The sequence below is a fragment of the Prionailurus viverrinus genome, chromosome E1 (assembly GCF_022837055.1).
Source record: "Prionailurus viverrinus isolate Anna chromosome E1, UM_Priviv_1.0, whole genome shotgun sequence".
NCBI lineage: Eukaryota > Metazoa > Chordata > Mammalia > Carnivora > Felidae > Prionailurus > Prionailurus viverrinus.
The window spans coordinates 356,945-376,641 of record NC_062574.1 but is presented as its reverse complement, the minus strand read 5'-3'; the positions used below and the strand labels follow the sequence as shown (position 1 = coordinate 376,641).

Sequence of the window (19,697 nt, the reverse complement as noted above, 5' to 3'; positions counted from 1 at the left end):
ATCAAGAGTCAGGTGGCTTCATTCCCTCAGCTTAAAGATTGAGAGATTCGTCCAGAATCTCCGTATGTTATGGTTTCCATTGTTTGTTCCTTATCACTGCTGAATAGTATTCCATGTGTGCACACACCACAATGTGTTGTTCGATTTACCCACGTTTGGCTGTTATAAAGATCAGTATGCTCAATTGTGTGTCTTTGTGTAGGCACGCGTTTTTGTCCCTCTTGGGCAGATACTTAGGAGTGACTGTTTGATTTTAGGAAACAACCCACCCATTCTGGGAACGGACGTTTCATTCACACCCCATCGGCATTGTGTGTAAGAGTTCTGGTGGCTCCAAGTCCTTACTGACCCTTAGGCAGGTTGTTTCTTGTTTATAATGTTCACCACACAAAGGGATGTGGAGTGCATCGTGGTTTTATTTTACATTTCTCTGAGGACATTATCTCACGTGTTATTGACCATTTGTGTGTCTTCTTTGTCAGTTTGATTCACATCTTTGGCCCTTTTATTTTATTTTTATTAAAAAATACAGTTTTAGGGGCACCTGGCTGGCTCAGTTGGTTAAGCGTCCGACTTCGGCTCAGGTCACGATCTCACTGTCCGTGGGTTCGAGCCCCGCGTCGGGCTCTGTGCCGACGGCTCGGAGCATGGAGCCTGTTTCAGATTCTGTGTCTCCCTCTCTCTCTGCCCCTCCCCCGTTCATGCTCTGTCTCTCTCTGTCTCAAAAATAAATAAATGTTAAAAAATAAAAATAAAAAAAAATATAGTTTTAGTGTTTATTTCCGAGACAGAGCATGAATGGGGGAAGGGCAGAGAGAGAGGGAGGCACAGAATCAGAAGCAGCTCCAGGCTCCGAGCTGTCAGCACAGAGCCTGACGCGGGGCTGGAACTCACGAACTGTGAGATCATGACCTGAGCCGAAGTCGGACGCTCAACCGACTGAGCCACCTAGGTGCCCCTCTTTTGCCCTTTTAGAAATTGGGTTGTCTTCTCAGTTTTGAATTGTAAGCATTCTGTATGTAATCTGGATACAAGTTATTTGCCTGGAAGCGAGCATTCTTGCCTTGTTTCTGATCTCAGAGGGAAGCAATGAGGTCTTTCATTGCTGCATGTAACTTAATTGTTGGGTTTTCATAGATGTGCTTTATAAATTTGAGGATTCCTAGTGGTTTGAGATATTCTAGGACTTGGATTTGAATTTTGTGACTTTTTTTTTTTTTTTTTGTATCTACTGAAATGATTCTATAGTTTTTCTCCTTTATGCAGTTAATGTAGCAAACTTGCATCCCTGGTCCACATCCCTTGTAGTCCCTGTACTGTCGTCCAAGTTGTGGACTTTGCAGCTTTCTCTTCTTATCCTCTTAATGTGGATAGCAGTGGTGACTGGTTTCGTTGCTGGTATTGGTGATTTATGTTCTCTCCATTTTTTTTTCCTTGATCAGTCTATTTAGAAGTCTGCCAGTTTATTGATCTTTTCACAGAATCAACTTTTTTGGCTTCATTAATTTTCTCTTTTGTCTGTTTCCTGTATTTTTAATTTTTGCCTTTTCCTTCCTTCTACATACTCTGGACTTACTTTATTCTTTTTTTCTTTCCCCCTAGTTTCTTAAGGTAGAGCCTTAGATCATTTATTTTTTATCTCTTTTCTGATGTAAGGGTTTAAAAGCTCCACGGTTCCCTCTAAGCACCGTTCTAGCTGCATTCTGCAAATTCTGATACATTGTGATTTAGTTCACGCTGTGTTCTCATTTTCTTTGTGATTTTTTTTTTTTTGACCTGTGAGTTATTTGGAAGTATGTTGTTTAATTTGCAGATATTTGGGTTTTCCTACATACTTCATCATGACTGATTTCTAATTCTGTTATTGTCAGATAACATACTTGATTTTGATCCTTTTAAACTTATTGAGACTTGTTTTATGGCTCAGCACATGGGCTGTGTGCTGAATATAAGTGAACTTGAGCAGGAATTGTACTCTGAGATGGTGGTACATAGTGGTTTGCACGTGTCTGTTAGATCGGGGTGTTTGAGAATACTGTTCAGACCTTCTGTATATTTTCTTTTTTCTTTTGTGTCTGCTTCTGTCTGTCCCTAGAAGGCGGGTGCTAACGCCTCCTGTAATTTCAGGGTTGTCAAGGTCTCCCTTCAGTTCTGTCCATTTTTTCTTCATATATTTTGGGCCTTGTCACCATACACATGGACGTTTCTAATTATAGTGACTTCCTGATGAAGTGTGGCTTTTATCATGAAATGATAATTTTTATTTCTGGTGATGCTCTATGTCATGAGATCTATTTCTGATGTGAAATGGTCCCTCTGGTCTCCTTACACTTACTGTTCACATGGTGTATCTTTTTGTATTTGTTTTGCTTTAACCTCATCTGTGTCTTTATATTTCCATGTGTCCTCTGGACAGCATCTAATGAGGGCTTGCCTTTTTATCTCTGCTTTTTAAGTGGAGTGCTTAGACCACTAATATTAATGTCATTATTTTTATGAAGAAGGCTACCATTTGATTCGTTTTGTTTGTCCCATCTTTTTTCCTGTTCTCCGGGTTCTCATTTTCTTGCTTCTTGTGGATAATTTGGACATTTAGTATTCGATTCAAATTTGTTGACTTCTTGACTGCCTCTCTTTGTATTGTTGTTTAGCGATTGATCTAGGGCAGAGTTCCTCAGCCTCAGCATTATTGAGATTTGGGGCTGTTTAAGTCTTTGTTGTGGCAGTTTTCCTGTGCATTGTGGGATAGTTAGTAGGACCCTTGGTCTCTACCCCCTTCATGCCAGTTCTGCTCCCCCAGTTTTGATAACCAGAAATACCACTGGACGCTGTGAGACATCCCTCGGAGGGCAGACTCAGCCCTGGTTGAGAACTCCTGCAGGGCTCACATACGCCCCTCACTTTGTGTGGAGGATTTATAGTCTGTTTGTACTGCATCAGGTAAAGTGTGAAACTTGTGCGACCATACAGGTCCCATTAATGCCTTTACCACGGGCCTTTACTTATAGCTGTCACACGTGTCCTGTGGGCAAGCATTGAAAATCCCACTGTGAACAGTGGTATGTTTTTCAGCAGACTTAGGAGTAACAAGTTTATATTTGCTCAGATATTTCCATTTCTTTAGTTCTTCCTTCATTCATCAAGATCCATGTTTCCATCTGGGATCATGTCCCTTCAGCCTCAAGAATTTCCTTTAACATTTCTTCCAGACCAGGTCCGTCAGTGAGATTCTTCCCTCATCCGAGGATATCTCTCTTTTGCTTTCATTTCTTTTTTTTTTTTTTTTTTTTTTTTTTTGAGTTTATTTATTTGAGAGAGAGAAAGAGCACAAGCAGGGATGGGGCAAAGAGAGAGAGAGAGAGCATCCCAAGCAGACTCCGTGCTGTCAGTGCAGAGCCCAGCGCGTGGCTGGAACCCACAAACCTGGAGATCATGACCGGAGCCGAAGTCGGACGCCCAACCGACTGAGCCAAACAGGTGCCCCTGGAGTTTCTTGATTTCAAATGTAAAACCTCATGTCTGTCACTGAATTTGGAATAGTCTTTTTTTTTTTTTTTTAATATTCTTGACCATCATTTATTCAAACATTTTTCTTCCTTCATCTCTTCATTCTCTCCTGAGGCTCCAGTGACAGACACACGAGACCAGGTCTCCTCGATGCTCTTTTTTTCCCCTCCCAATTTTATTTTTCTCTGTTCTTCAGACAGGATAATTTCTGTTGGTCTGTGTTCAAGTTTGCTGACTTTTCTGTTGCCATTTTCATTCTGCTGTTGAGGACATTGAGTTTTCAATTAAATATGTGTGTTTCTCATCCTGTAATTTCCATTTGTTCTTTTTATAGTTTATATGCTGAAAATTTCTAAGATTTTGAAGTGTGTTTTCCTTTACCTTCTGGAGCATAGTTATCCCAGATATTTTCATGTCTTTGGTAAATTCAATATCTGGGTCATCTTGGGGTTAGAATATGTTGTCTCTTCCCTTGAGAAATGGTCATATTTTCTTGATTTTTTTTTTCCTATATCAAATGATTTGGATTGTATCCCCGACATTGTGGTTATATTTTGTAGGCTCTGGGTCCTGCCTGGTCATTGTGACTATATTTTGTAGGCTCTGGGTCCTGTATTGTCCTCTGGAAAATACTGGCTCTCCTTAGCTGCAGACTGAAAGTCGCCCCACCTTTTGTGGGTAGTGGCTCAAATCTCACTTCAGTTCTTGAAGCTGGGCTGGGCCATCCGTGCTCCCAGGGGAGCCCAAGGCCGTGTGCATTCATATGCAGAACTAGATCTCCCTTACTCCCCTGCTCCCCTGGGCCTCTTTTCCGACTGCATCTGGCCAGAAAGAGGGTGTTTGTGATAGAGGGTTAGGGGTCCACATGCTCACCGCACCAGTGTTGATCTCTGACTGGGGTCTGTCCTCAAGGCAAAACCACAGGGAAGACATGGGGACACTCATCCAGTGCGGTTGCCTCTTCACGTTTGGCCTCTCTCTACAATTGTACAATTTTGTGTGCTTTTCCGAATCCTCAGGTGACTGTTTTCTGGTGCTCTGTCTAGAGTTTTTAGCTATAATCAGTTAAAATAGGACAGGTTGTTACCCTGCCATGACAGAACTAGGACGTGTAAACTTTTATTCCTTTTGACACAGGGATTATTTACAAGTGTGGTTTGGAGTTTATTTCCAAGAAATTATAGTTAAGCGTATATGGTTAAAGTGACTAAAGAGGATGCTTTTACTGGGGCACCTTGGTGCCTCAATCGGTTAAGCGTCTGACCTTGGCCCAGGTCATGATCTCACAGTTCGTGAGTTCGAGCCCCGCGTCAGGCTCTGTGCTGACAGCTCGGAGCCTGGAGCCTGCTTTGGATTCTGTGTCTCTGTCTCTCTTTCTGCACCTCCCCAGCTCGTGCTCATACTCTGTCTCTGTCAAAAATAAATAAACTTAAAAAATTTTTTTTAAAGAGGATGCTTTTACTGATGAAAGATGCAATCTATCACAATTTTGTAATTTTATGAATCAAAAACTTGGGTAAAGTAAATGAAGTAAAAATAGTTGGCAAGTTGAAGACAGTTCAGTTGGAGTCATAGGAGGATATTCAAAACACTTGGCAGTTTTTTTTAAGTTTATTTTGAGAGATGGAGAGAGCTTGGGTGTGGGAGCGGGGGAGGGAGAGAGAGAATCCCAAGGAGGCTCCACACTGTCAGCACAATCGGCCGCGGGGCTCAAACTCACGGAATGATCTGTGAGATCATGACCTGAGCCGAAATTGAGAGTCTGCCGCGGAATGGACTGAGCCGCCCGGGAGCCCCAGTTTTTTACAGATTAAATACCGGATTTAAGTAACGAAATTAATTCCCTCAGTATGCTTCATTTAATGGCTAATTGCCTACTGACAAGTTTATTCCCATTCTTTTCAAATGTCTTCTAAAACATTTATTTAAAATCAAATCAAAACAAAAAAACGGGGCCACATAGAAAATCTCCAGTTCTCTACAAAGTTGGCTCTGCGCCTGGACTGCCGTGAGGTCAGAAGTTTCGTGCGTGCGGTCACCGTTTCAGCAACCTGTGTGCTGGGCCTGCCCAGGGGTGAGTGGCTCTAGGGGCAGGTTTGCCGTGCGGGTCGCAGAGCGCATCCTGCACCACCGCTGCTCTGTCCCAGCCTCAGCGTGGATCTGTTTCCAGTGTAGTTTGCAGACTGAGGAAAGAGTCAGGGCCGGAGTGGGAACACTCGGAGATCACTTGAACTTTACTTCATGTGAAATTTTGAGGGCGCCCAGGAAATGCCTGCTGATTGTGGGTTTTAAGAAAATCGTTTGGGTTTTGGTTCATCAACTGTCAGGTTTATTGGTTCGGACGATTGAGGGAGGGTTATTAAAGGAAACCAGCCAAACTTCAAAGCAGAATCGAATTACCACAGGGAGGCTCGAGGCTGTGTTTGGGCCCTGGTCGGTACGCTGAGCTGTCGTGTGCAGCGAGGGGGCACACGACACTGTGTGAAGGCCGTGGGGATGCAGTTCCAGCATGCTGGTGACTCTCGACAGGTCGCATGGCCCACACGTCTTTCCTTGAAGAGCCCAGTTTACGAAGCCAGCCTAGAAGCTGATGCTGCTTCTGAATACTTTAGACATAGTTGAAGGACTTCTTCAAGTAGATTAAGTAAATCTAATTAGATTTTCATGTGATTTAAAAATGTTTTTTTCTCCCAAAACATCTTAAAAGTGCTATTATTCCTTTACCAGGTACGAGAGAAAGGAAAAAATAAACTGTAACGTAACCATGGTTAGAATTTTGGCATGTTTTTTCTTTTTTTTTTTTTTTAAACATTTATTTCTTTTTGAGAGAGAGAGACAGAACGCACATGTGAGTTGGGGAGGGACAGAGAGAGGAGACAGAATCTGAAGCAGGCTCCAGCTCAGAGTCCAACACGGGGCTTGGACCCACGAACCGTGAGATCATGACCTGAGCTGAAGTCGGACACTTAACCGACTGAGCCACCCAGGTGCCCCTCTTCTTTTTTTTTGTAAGATTTTATTTTTTTAAGTAATCTTTACACCCAGCATAGGGCTCGAAGCTACGACCCTGTGATCATGAGTCACACACCCCACAAGCTGAGCCAGCCAGGTGCCCCGGGGTGTATTTTCTTTCAGATTTTTTTTTTGTTTTTAAATTCTTTTTTTTTTTTTTTTAATTTTTTAGTGTTTATTTATTCTGGGATAGGAAGAGAGAGCATGAGAGCATGTACGCATGTACGAGAAGGGGAGGAAGAGAGAGAGGGGGAGAGAATCCCAAGCAGGCTCCGTGCTGTCAGTGCAGAGCCCGTTGTGGGGCTCGATCCCACGAAACTGCGAGCTCATGACATGAGCTGAAATCAAGAGTTGGGACGCTTAACCATCTGAGCCACGCAGGTGCCCCACAGTGTTTTTTCATTATGCCTTTTTTTTTTTTTTTCCTTTCCATATCAGGCTGTTTTAGGGAATGATGGGTAAATCAGTGTGGAGCAAATAAGTCAGGAGCCTCTGGCCACCCAGAGCCACCCAGGCATTGCCCCCTTCAGCCCTCTCCTCCTGTATTTGGAAGAGAAGGGGTTAATAAGCGCTAATCATTTGTTGCCTAATTACCAAGTTAATAAGAGGTTCCTGGCTTTTGCTGCGCCTTTCCTAGACAATCAAGAACAGAGCTCTGATTCCTTAACCTTTAGCCAGCCAGAACCACACGGAGGAGGACGTGTTAAATAAAAGCCAGATGCCGCCCCTCCCCAGAGTTTCCGGTTCAGCAGGTCTGGGCAGGGCCCAGGAGCTTCCAGCAAGTTCACGGGTAGTGCTGATTCTGCTAGCTGAGGACCACCATGATTTTAATGACCTCTCATCTCCACTGCCCTTACTCTAATCAAGGCTTGCCTCTAGTGGAAATCATAGTTTTAGATATTTTGTACTACAGTTTTCATCCCAGGAGTTTCCCCAAGTTTCTGTAGAGTCTTTTATTTTAACTTAAAAAATTATACAAGTAATGCATGTTCATTAAAAATCAGGAAAATGAAAAATAATCTCAAAGAAAAGCTAGTCATAGGTTCTACCAGGGTTATCTTAGTCTGTCGTTCTGTTGTCTCAGTAGATAGACACCTGGCCAGCTCAGTCGGTGCAGTGTGTGATTCTTGACCTTGGAGTTGTGAGTTCAAGCCCCACATTGGGGGGTAGAGATTACTTTAAGAAAATAGGTTGATAGTCTGTTCATGGGCATACCTCCCTGGACGTCCTCAGTCTTGTCTGACCTTAGAGGGTGAGCGGCCTTGGACCTGGTTAGCATGAGTGGGCGAGCCCCAAAGCCGCATGTGTCATACACACACAAATATGTTGCAAAAAAAATGAGATTTACTACCTGTATCTTTAGCTTTCTTTTTTATTTTTATTTTTATTTTCTACATTTATTTATTATTTTTGAGAGACAGAGTGAGACAGAGCACAAGCAGGGCAGGGGCAGAGTAAGAAGGAGACACACAATCTGAAGGAGGCTCCAGGCCTCAAGCAAGTGTGCGCACAGAGCCTGACACGGGGCTCTAACCCACGAAACGTGAGGTCATGACCTGAGTCAAAGCCAGTCACTTAACCGACTGAGGCACCCAGGCACCCCTTTAGCCTTCTTTTTTAAACCAATATAGTGAGCATTTTTTTTAGGTTGAATACAGATCTAAGTAATTTTAATTGATGCAAAATTTTCCGTTTTGAGTATTAATACCATAATGATTAGCTTTCCAGTGTTGGACTCTTCAGATTCTTGTTCCAGTTTTTTGCTATTAAAAATAATACTGTGTTGACTGTCTTATTGCATATATTTCTCTGTATTTGCTCAGTTATTAGGATTATCCTAACCTATGTGTATAATTCCTGTGTAACAGTTTACACATTTTTAAGAATCTTTGCTTGCTGAGAGATGGAAAAAATGTATTGTAGTTTAAATTTGTGTTTGTAGTTACTGGTAAGGTTTACTGAGCATTTTTATTTATCTTTGTGAATTACCACTTCTATCCATTGCCCATTTTCCTGTTGGTTGTGCATCCTTCCATGTTTTTTTTTAATTACTTATTTATTTTGAGGGGTGGGGGTGACAGAGAGGGAGAGGGATCATCCCAAGCAGGCTCCGCACTGTCGGCGCGGAGCCTGACGCGGGGTTTGATCCCACAAAACATGAGATCATGAGATCATGACCTGCAGCGAAATCAAGAGTCGGACACTCAACTGACTGAGCCACCCAGGCACCCCCATCTTTTCGTGTTTATTTGTAAGATCTTTCTTGGAATGTAAACTCTTTGTGATGTGTTTAAAATACGTTCCCCAACTTATTTGACTTACATCTTTAGTAGTTCACGTCTCCTACTTCCTTCCCTTTGCAAAACAACATTTTTCTGGAGTCAGATGCTTCCCAGAATGCTTAATTGCCATTTTTGATGGCGGCATGATAATTATTTGAGTGGAGGGTACCAGCATTTGCCTTATTTGCTTCATTAGCCTCAAGGTTTAGGGACCCTCCTTTAGTAGGCTTAAGGCTTCAGTGCGCCATCGGTGTGTCGTATTTCAGCCTCTCTCTTTCCCTCCCCAGATGCTAACCCTGAGGTGACCAGGACGATGCTCCGCTGGGTCTACACGGACGAGCTGGAGTTCGGAGACGACGACGTGTTCCTCACTGAGCTAATGAAACTGGCTAATCGCTTTCAGCTGCAGCTCCTCAGGGAGAGGCAAGTCCCGGCTGAGCTGGTCACGCGCCTCCGGTGGTGGTGGCTGAGCTTGAATTATGTGCCAAGCTCTGCTAATGTAAATAACTTTTGCAAGGTGTTCCTCTGAAAGCAGTAGTGGGGAGAGGACTTTGCCTCCCTTGCTTTGTGTTCTTGTAAGCGAAATTCTGCCAAAGCTTTAGGTATTCTCTTTCCTTTCACTGATTTTTTTTTAAACCTGAGATTACATAATTGTGTGTATATTACGTAAAGAATCTAAGAGAGATTATGGTGTCCAAATGCTCAGCTTTCCCTCCCGTATGTCCGTGTGTCCACTTCCTGTGACATTTATTCTACTTTGTAATAATATAGGACCTTGGGTGAAGTTCTTGGTCATGTTCCTTGTGTTAGAAACACATTAGCGCCTAAGTCGGGGTGCCCGGGTGGCTGGCTCAGTCTGTTGAGCGTCCAACTTCGGCTCAGGTCACGATCTCGCAGTTTGTGAGTCCGAGCCCCACGTCAGGCTCTGTGCTGCCAGCGCAGAGCCGGCTTCAGATCTCTGTCCCCCTCTTTCTGCCCCTCCCCTGCTCACGTGTGTGTGTGTGTGTGTGTGTGTGTGTGTGTGTGCGCGCGCGCGTTCGCGAGCTCTCACTTTCTCTCTCAAAAACAAATAAAAACATTAAAAAAAAAAAAAGAAACACATTAATGCCTAAGTTAATACACAAGTGTACCGTTCAGGCGGTTTCCTAGCCAGTGTTTTTGGGCTCTTCATTTAGGTTCCCAAGGAGGTAGTCTGTGTTTTTTATATTGCATTTTCTCTGCTGCTCTCCCAAGTTGGCCTTCTCGAGCAACGGGAAACAAACGTCACCCCAAGTGATGTCAGGCAAAATGCCCTTTAGTTTTAGTTTCTGTTGGGGATGTGCCCCTTGGTGGTCAGTTTGGCTGGTGGAGTGTCTTTTATACCATTTAGTGAGCTTGTGTATTCTCTTGGGGATTGCAGGAATGGCTTTTCTCCCGGGTGAGCGAGGCCGCGGTTTTAGCTGACAGCCTGCTGTTTGCCCTGCGGGGCTGGTGCTCCGGGCCCACCTGCCCATGCGAATTGGTGCACAGGTTCCTCCTAACCCTGGGTGCCTGAGGTCAGCTTACGTGCATTCTAATGTCTAAGTCCAGTTACTAGAAACCCCAAACAGGTCTGGGCTTTGTAGGCACGTGCGGTGTTAGGTCAGCGAAGCCAGCCTGACCGTGGGGGCCTCGCGAAGAGCTGTTCCGTTTGTCGGCATGTTGCAGCATCTCAGGGGGACCTGGGAATGGTTTTAACTAGACCAAATGTGATTCGTATCCTTTTTTTTTGTTTTCTAGATCTCCTGAGCTTTTTTCCATTGATCTTGTCAAACTTGCTTGTAAATTAAATTGTGTTGATAAAAATGCCCTGGGGTTGGAGTAGTGTAGACAACTGTAATCAGTGTAATGGATTCTTTAATTAAAATATTTGTTGCTAATTGACTGGCTTAGGTTTCTTTACCATCAGTATTACCAGATGCTCAATTTTGTATTGTTGGATGTGGGCATTGAGTTTTATCTGTCGTGGCTTTGTGGAGGGCTGGGCTGCTAGACTCCCAAGCGTGGGGTCCAGCGTGGGCTCTTAAAAGGTCGCAGAGCGCCCACTGCTGTGCGCAGGGGAAATCACACGTCCCAGGTAGTGCAGGGATTGGGATGTCACAAATGTGTGCAGTTCCGTTTGGGGCGGCGGTTGCTTGGTTTTGTAACGTAGGGATCTTGGAGGGTTGGGAATGCTGTCACGCATTTGATGAAAAGGAAGTTTTGGGGGGAAGTGTTATCAGAAAGATACTTTTTTAAAGGAAGAATTCGTAGTATATGCCAAAAATTGACAGTTAATGTAATCATTGTTTTCCTGACTGAATACAAGCTCAGTGTGTGTCGTTTGGGAAATGCAGAAGTCGCCTGTAACTCCACCAGGTAGTGCTTTGTTGTTCCTCCTGTCAGTACGTTTTCCACGTCTCCTGTTCGTGCGTGTGGGAGTGGTGCTGAAACTAGACAGGAGTTTGTGAGATGCTGGAGTACATGCTTGATTTTGTACTTTAAAAATAGTCTGCTTTTCTGCATCTATATCCTTTTCTGTGCTGTAAAAGGAAAAACACGTATTAACAACCACAAAATTCCTCCGGAGGAAAGTTTGTCTCAGTACTTTTGCAAGAGAAGACATGCATTGAGGATCTGAATTTTTAAGTAAGATAACATGGTCTTCAGCTGTGTAAATCATGTCAGTTACTAGCTCTAGGCCATCCAAATAGTGGCTGGCTTTCTGGAGATCCCAGAGGTAGGCGGAAATGAAGCGTCTGCCAGTTGTAAGGAAACGTCAGTGTCCACGAGACGCATTTGAGTCCCTGATACAAATGTCATTTGGCAGTAGAAAGCAGGAGAGTGGGATTTTTAGACTCAGCATTTGTCTGTGAAAGTGCTTTGCAAAGGGCTCTGAAAACGCGTGTGCTCCCTGAGGTTGAGCGTTAGAGCGGCCGTCCGGGGTGCTTGCGGCCGTAAAATCGAGAGGTTCCATACGTGCGCCACAGAGGACTTTGCCCCCGGGGCACTCTGATTTCACGGCCAGGTCAGACCTTGCTGAGGTGTGACGGGCACGGGCAGACACGGCACAGACGGTGGCTAGCGGCTCACAGAGAAGCGTGGTTGCTCATCGCGGTAACTTGTTTAGGTGCCTTGACAGTTGGGCTTACAAAGTGCCCGGGTGCCTGGAGGGCGGATGCTTCTTTACACCAAGTCATCCTGTCTCTTGGAAACAAAGGACTCGAGCGCTGGTCTTGGAACGAAACAGGCGCCTGCGTCGACTACTGGCTGGAGAAGGACTGCGAGATCGTTCCTCATTCCTTCCTCCTTCCTTCAGTACACAGTGTGTACTGTGTACTGTGTGTGTACCGTGTGTGTACCGCGTGTGTACGGCGTGTATACTGCGTGTGTACTGTGTGTGCTGCATGTGTATTGGGTGTACTGTATACTGTGTGTACTGTGTGTGGGCTGCGTGTGCTGTGTGTGTACTGTGTACTGTGTGTACTACGGGTGCAATGTGTGTGTACTGGGTGTATTCTTTGTGTACTGTGTGTGTACTGGGTGTACTCTGTGTGTGCTGCATGTGTATTGGATGTACTCTGGAAGTACTGTGTGTACTGCATGTGTACCATGTGTGTACTCTGTACTGCATATGTACTGTGGGTACTGGGTGTGTACTGGGTGTACTCTGGGTGTGCTGTGTGTACCGCGTGTGTAGTATATACTGTGTATACTGGGTGTGTACTGCATGTATACTGCGTGTGTTCTCTGTACTACATATACACTGTGTGTACCACATGTGTACTGCCTGTGTCCTGTGGGTATACTGTGTGTGAACCGCGTGTGTACTGTGTGTATAATATGGGTGTATCGTGTGTATACTGCAGTGTTCTGTGGGTGGACTAGGTTGTACTTGATGAAACTCAGTTGTCTACATACATGATCCATTTGTGTGTGTGTGTGTGTGTGTGTGTGTGTGTGTGTATTTTTGGGAGAGAGAGAGTGCACGTGCGTGGGGTGGGAAGGGTAAAGAGAGAGAATCCCAAGCAGGGTCTGCACCTGCAGTGTGGAACCTGACCTGGGGCTCAAACTCAAAACCCATGAGATCATGACCTGAGCTGAAATCAAGAGCTGGATGCCTAACCCACTGAGCCTCCCAGGTGCCCCTGCGGGATCCATTTGGTAAGTGGGGTTGTAAAAAGCAGCTTTATCGAGGGGCACCTGGGTGGCTCAGTCGGTTGAGCGTCCAGCTTCGGCTCAGGTCACGATCTCACGGTCCCTGAGTTTGAGCCCTGCATCGGACTCTGCGCTGACAGCTCGGAGCCTGGAGCCCGCTTCGGATTCTGTCTCTCCCTCTCTCTCTGCCCCTCCCCCACTCACACTGTCTCTGCCTCTCGAAAATCAGTAAATGTTAAAAAAAACTTTTTTTAAAGCAGCTTTATCGAGTGATATTTCACATACCATATAGTTCACCTCTGGGAGGGGGGACTTCCAGGAGATCCTTATCGAGGCCTAGAGCTCATGTCTGCAGCTAATCGATTACTAAGCCTTGCTGGTTGTGTAACGGAGATGTGCTGGTGGGAACTGCGCGCAGGTCCACACCACACAGTTACATACCAAAGGAGCGAATCTGACCCATCGAGTGTGTGATGTTGCAGGTGCCTGTGTATGATCAGTGAGTTCCATGGCATTACTTTCGAGGCAGTTGGGGGGCTGGGGTTGACCATTTAGAGGTTATTTTGATTCTGACCAGAACGGTCAATGTGATACAATGAGATGCTGGTACTTCTAACACACGGCACCTCTGCTGGAACCGATCCATCACTCCTCTGCTTCTCCCTGTGCTTCAGGGTCATTGGACACGGCTGGCCAGGACTCAGATCGCAGCTTTGGTTGATTAACTTGTGACTCTCTTTGTCCCAATGACACTGTTCATCACTAACATTCTCTCGTAGATGTGAGAAGGGTGTTATGTCTCTGGTGAACGTCAGGAACTGTATTCGCTTCTATCAGACCGCGGAGGAACTGGGTGCCGGCACGCTGATGAACTACTGTGCGGAAATTATCGCCAGCCACTGGGTGGGTGAGAGATGGAGGGCTGTGAGCAAAGCACCCTCGCGGGAAGTCAGAACGTCTTGTTGTTGCTGTTGGTCTGCTGGGTCCGTTCTGCTTTTCACTGGCCTTCTGTCCTCAGGACGACCTACGGAAGGAGGACTTCAGCAGCATGAGTGCCCAGTTGTTGTACAAAATGATCAAATCCAAGACTGAGTACCCGTTGCATAAGGCTATCAAAGTAGAGAGAGAGGACGTGGTCTTCCTCTATCTAATTGAAATGGACTCACAGGTACTGTAGCCGCTTTTTCCGTTTTTCCTACCTTCTCTGAAAACCATGCGTCGCTTGTTTTTCTCTGAGTGTCCCCTGCTCCCTCCGAGCCCTCACCGGCGCGCTCTCTGATGTGCACGTGTCTCCCGGGAGTCCCTCCCTCCAGCACAGTCTGCGCTTTTTCCACTACGCTCCTGCGAGATCTTCCAGCCTCTGCCCGTGCCCACGTGTAGAGCCACGTCCACACGTTGAGGTAGTGGCTGCAGCGGTAGCTGGCTTCCTTCCCGGCACCCACATCCACCTTTGTTTTCTTTTGCTGCTCTAGGCAATTGCCACAAGCTAGTGGCTAACAGTACAGATGTGTTACCCTACAGGTGTTGCAGGTTGGAAGCCCGGCCCAGGCATCGCCTGTCTCAAACCCGGCTGTCGGCAGGAGGCTCTAGGGGAGGGTCCCATTTCCTGATTGTTTGGGGTATTGCCAGGATTCACTTCCTTGTGGTTGTAGGACCAGCTGGCTTAACCTGGGGCTCTCTTGACTTCTGGAGGCCACCACATCCCTCCCGTCTCAGAGCCAGGGGCAGCACAGCCAGTCCTCCTGTCACCTCTGTCTCGTCTGCCCTTCCTCTCCCCTCTTTTCACTTTTAAGGACACATGGGGTCTGACGGGTAGTCCAGGATGTGGTCCCCACTCCGGGGTCCTCAATCTTAGTGACATCTGCAGAGTCGCTTTTGTTGCGGACGGTGATGCAGGTTCCAGGGGTCGGGACGTGGACGTCTCTAGGGGCTGTGATTGTGCGGACTGCGCTGCCCGGTGAAGAAGTGAAGGTGGCAGTGAGGGGTGCTGGCTCGTGGGTGTCCCGTATCTGCGAGGGGCGTTCCATGTGGAGCCGTAGTCTTTGCGAGCACGTCAGCTGTTCCCATCCTCTCTGCCCTCTGCCCTGGCCTTTGTGCTGCTCCCGCACCGTGCTCCTTTCCCTGTTGGCCCCGCGTTGCCTTCCATGGTGTTGTGTCCGCTCTGTGACCCCCACTAATTCTGTGCTCCCTGAAAGGCGTGTGCCCTTCAGAGGCCAGGCAGAAGGTGGTCAGTTCAGTGGAATTTGTTGAGCAAACAGTTAGCGGCATTACAATTTGGCATCTATGTGAGAGAGGGTGTGTAAGGGTCCGGTGGGGAGACGTCAAAATCGCTTGTATGGTCTGCCAGCTGGGTGCTGATTTACAAACCTACCTGTGCAGCTCCCTGGGAAGCTGAACGAAGTGGATCACAACGGACACCTCCCCTTGGACCTGGCCCTGTCACGGCGACTGGAGAGCATTGCCGCCACGCTGGTTAGTCACGGAGCCGATGTGGACATGGTGGACAGGAATGGCTGGAGCCTGTTACACAAAGGAATCCAAAGAGGTAGGAAGAAGCATGTCCCCCTGCGAGCGAGTTTACTTTAACCCAAGTAACTCTTGAAGCCTCTGCCCCTGTTGCACACATTCCGAAATGCTGCTTCAGCCTGCTCGTGACGTCGAGTCTGTGGTCGGTGGGGAGGAGAAGCTGCTGCTGCGCCTTGTCTCTCGGGCTCTCCTGGTGTCGGCCCTGCCGCAGAGGACCCTTCCTTGTAGGCACGGGACGTGTTCGCATCTTCAGTGTATCGTTTCTCCAGCGTGGCGTTAGTGGCGCTTGTGTTTGCGGCTGGAAGAGAGGGAGAGCATCAGAACCACACATGTTTAAACATAGTCTTGGATTCGGAGTTTTCACTTGTCCAGCTTAGACTTCTTTCATGGCAAAGGGATAAAGTTTCTTTCGGTCGGTCGGTCGTAGGAAGGTTAGTTGGAATCGTAGCTATATCTTGAGCCTATTGTTGTTAATAGTGGGAAGAATATGGAAGTGATAGAATGAAGGTCAAAACACTTTACTCTTAATTAAATTACAAGAGAAAAAGAACATTCGTCTTTTTTGTTTTATTTTTCCCATGGTGTCATCAATCGTTAAGTCCCAAATGGATCCTGCTTGACTCTCCTTTGCGGTAATCGTTTTTGACAGAATGAGAAGCTGTCTAGGGGCAGAGTTCCCGCCCCTGGAATGAGAGCTTTCAAAAATGCCAAGTCTTAATTTTGTAGAGGGATAGATGACTTGGCTGAAGTACTTGGCCATGGCTGTTTTTATGTTTACATGCAGACGTCAAAGGCAGGATGTACCGGGGCACCTGGGGGGGGGGGCTCAGTCGGTTAAGTGTCCGACTTCAGCTCAGGTCATGATCTCATGGTTCATGAGTTGTAGCCCCGTACCTGGCTGACAGGCCAAGAGCCTGCTTTGGATTCTGTATCTCCTCTCTCCGCCCCTCTCCTACTCACACTCTGTCTCTCTCTATCCCTCAAAATAAATAAACATTAAAAAAAAAAAAAAAAAAAAAAAAAAAAGACAACGTACTGATTTCCCCACATCTTAATCCTGTGTATTCACCCTTCCAACTATACAGCCATTTTTATCATTATGCCTTGTTGCTCTACTATTAACGTGCTGGTGCACTGTCACTCCTTTATTTACTCTCATTGTTACACTGTCGCCACATATACACTCACTCATTCACAGGTTGCTCCTGGTTGGTGGAACTAGTTTCTTCAAATACAGTCCTGTAGGCAGCCGTGGCTTTGCTCTTTTTGGGCAAAGGTTTTAACCTAAATCTCCCTCAAAGCCCTGCGTTAGGGCGTCAAGCTTGCTGGCTGATGGAGAGGAAAATGCTGCTCGTGGTCGGGAAGGAACTCTTGGGATTATGTCCGCGTCCAGGGCAGATGCATTTCCCAGGCGCCACCCTGTGCTGTGCAAAGCCGTTAGCACACTGGGTGTGTGTACAGTGGGAAGAGTTCCCACCGCGTGGGGAGTTAGCTTTTCCTGGCGTCTAGTGTCTGAGATGTTTATTTTGGAAACAAATCTACTTCTTACTTTAAAAGAAAAAAGTCTCAAGAATTATGTTTCTTAAGGAGTTAAATTCTTACGTGCGACGAGAAAACATCTTTGACGAGTTATTGAATACTTTGGTGATTGCTTAGTTGTGAGAGTTCCCACGAATTGGCAGTGCATTTTCGATGCTTGTTTTCAGGCGACGAACCTTCCACTCTGAGTCGGTCGGTTGCCTGCAAGTCTGTGCAGTGTGGGTGTGAGGGTCTACACTGCTGCCGGCCCTGGGCGGTGGGACGGCGTGGTAGGCGGAGCGCTGACGTCGGGGCTTGGGTGGGCCAGGCTTTCAGTCCTGGCTCGTGCGCTCATTCAGTGCCTTGGACGGGCCACTTGGTCCCCTCTGGGTGTCCTTTCCCTCACGTGCAGGGTGGGAGTCCTTCTGCTTTCCAGTGTTCCCAGCACGCGCGGCACCGTCCTGCCAGGGTGCGCACTGGCGCGCCGGGACCAGCTCCAGTTCCCGAGGGAGGGCTGTCCCTGTCCCTTCTTCAGCTCCAGCTGTCGTCCGTGGACCTTCCCAAGTGGTTGAACTGAGCAACGTAGTTAAATTCAACTGTCAACCTTACTCTAAGTTCACTGTCATCTGCCTGAAGAGCTTTGCTGTGTGAGATGGGGGTCTGGTTCCGGACACCCACTGGAATGTGTGCGGTCAGTTCTGTGAAGAATGAAATGGGCAGCCAGTGTCTGTGGACGAGGCCACAGGAGGCACACGTGTGGCCGGAGGGCGGCCGCCTCCTCCGACGAGCCGGGTCTGGGCCAGAAGGTGAATCCTTGCTGTTGAACATCAGCATCGACCTTCGGAGAGTCAGTGCCGGTCAGCGGGCTTCTGAGTGGGCCCTCCTGTCTCCCTGCATGTAGTCCGTGCACCGTGGGGCCTCTCCCGGGAGCAGCGTGAGGCCGTCCGTGGGAACACTGCAAGCTTGTGGGACCTCCTCCCTGCACGTGGCTCCGTGTGAGTACCCCAAGGGCCTGGGGCCCCCTCCCCGCGCACACGGCTCCAGCCGGGAAGCTGCACTGAAGGAGACACTGATGTGGATTTTAGTTTGGTGTTGGTGTTGTTGGGAGGACGCTCGTGTGGACGTCAGCGCAGTGACTCCTCGTGCGCCGGGCGATGCAGCCGAGCCAGGTTGTAGGAATAACCAGCTCGTAAGCACCAAATGGTTTTTACTTTAAATGTTTTTGATGGAAATCTTTCTAAAATGTTTTGGATGTTTTCTTACTGACAGAAACTGTAAGTGGTGCTCTTGGTGTTTCCTACCCCCTCCTTTGTTCTGCGCCTTCGTTGTCCTTTTCCCTCTAGGCTGTGTGCCCAGGGGCTGACTTTCTTTTCATGTAAAACATCACCGATTTTCAATTCCCAATAATTCCTAAATAACTTTGGGGGGGAGCAGGGGTGCATGTATTTATGTACATATATTTGTCTAAGTAAAAAAAAAAATCTCTGGCTCTTATTAATAAATTAATTTAAAAGCTATAATTCTTTTAAGAGGGCTTAAGGATATAAAGTTCTGGTGTCTTTTTTATCCATCCCTGTCCAGCTGTTGATCGGCAGTCCTGGACCCTTGTTTCAGGGGGCATGCTTGCCCGGTTTGTATTCCACCGTGTATTGTAAGTTTTGTATCAGCCTGTGGGGTCTTAGCTTTACTGTGCTTCTCTCTTCGTTTGGAATCTGTGCTGAGCTCAAAGGTGTGAAAACGCCACACTTCTCCCCCAGCATCGTGTACATCGGTCTTTTCGTTTCAGGTCTCTCTGTCCCAACAGTCCCGAATTTTCTTTCCACTTCCAGAATATAGGTGGCTTTCTCTAGGATATTGTATTCTGTTGTTAATATTTGTATACATTCTGTCTTAGACTGAATCCCTGTAGGGGCTGCTCCCCCTGTCAGAGCCTACCAGAAGCCCACTGTGTATATGTATCTATAAACAGCAAAGTCCGACCCAGTCTCCCCCCTGATATGCAAATTAGTTGCTTTCACACCTCTACCAGTATCCTGTTGTGAAGAAATCTGATTTGTGGTCCTTTTTGTGTGTGACTTTGGTAAAGATTGCACTTTCCTCTAGATGCCAGGAAAAAAAAAAGAAGGGGCTGGTTAGAGAAATCTTAAGTTAACCTGAAGTCATAATTGATGGGAATCAGAGCCAGTCGATTGGTTTTCTTCCCAAACATTTCCCTGGTGCCTGTTGTGTCTAAGACAGTGGCAGTTGCAAGGATAAATCAGACATGGACCGGTGAGCATCTCAGGGGCCTGTGGGGGCCTGACCACCTCCACACCAGCACTCACATTCTTCAGCAAATTGGGTCCTTGGAAGAAGGTACAGAACAGATGAGAGGTGCTGAAAACGAGCTGATTTTGAAATTCCATGTCCGCTGAAGACCAGAGGAAACCCCTACCTGCAGATGAAAAAGAACTTAGGAACACAGATAACAGACATGAGAGCTTTGCCACTCCAGAAATGCCAACCCCCATGCTAGATGTTGAGACGCAGAAGTACAGTTGAAGTCGATGGATGATGTTGCCGGATATCAAAGAAAACTTTTCATGAGTGACTTTGTAAGAGAAAATCGTCACGTAGAAGTTGTGATTCAAAGGAGCCCACATCTGCAGCACTAACAGATTCAGGCACAGGTGCACGTGTCTGGCTGCAAAGACAAAA

The 19,697-nt window shown here is 46.8% G+C and overlaps 1 protein-coding gene across 4 annotated transcripts in view; it reads left to right on the top strand.

Moving 5' to 3' along the window:
• Positions 1 to 19,697, top strand: part of ANKFY1 (ankyrin repeat and FYVE domain containing 1) — an 87,211-nt gene that overhangs the window by 32,653 nt on the left and 34,861 nt on the right. For all 4 annotated transcript variants that reach the window (XR_007146862.1, XR_007146861.1, XM_047832756.1 and 1 more), the window contains exons 4-7: positions 9,089 to 9,224; positions 13,736 to 13,859; positions 13,975 to 14,124; positions 15,336 to 15,501. Coding sequence is in view for 2 of the 4 variants with exons in the window: in XM_047832756.1 (XP_047688712.1) it covers positions 9,089 to 9,224; positions 13,736 to 13,859; positions 13,975 to 14,124; positions 15,336 to 15,501 (576 nt within the window). In the remaining 2 variants the exon portion in view is untranslated. The remainder of the gene's footprint in view (positions 1 to 9,088; positions 9,225 to 13,735; positions 13,860 to 13,974; positions 14,125 to 15,335; positions 15,502 to 19,697) is intronic.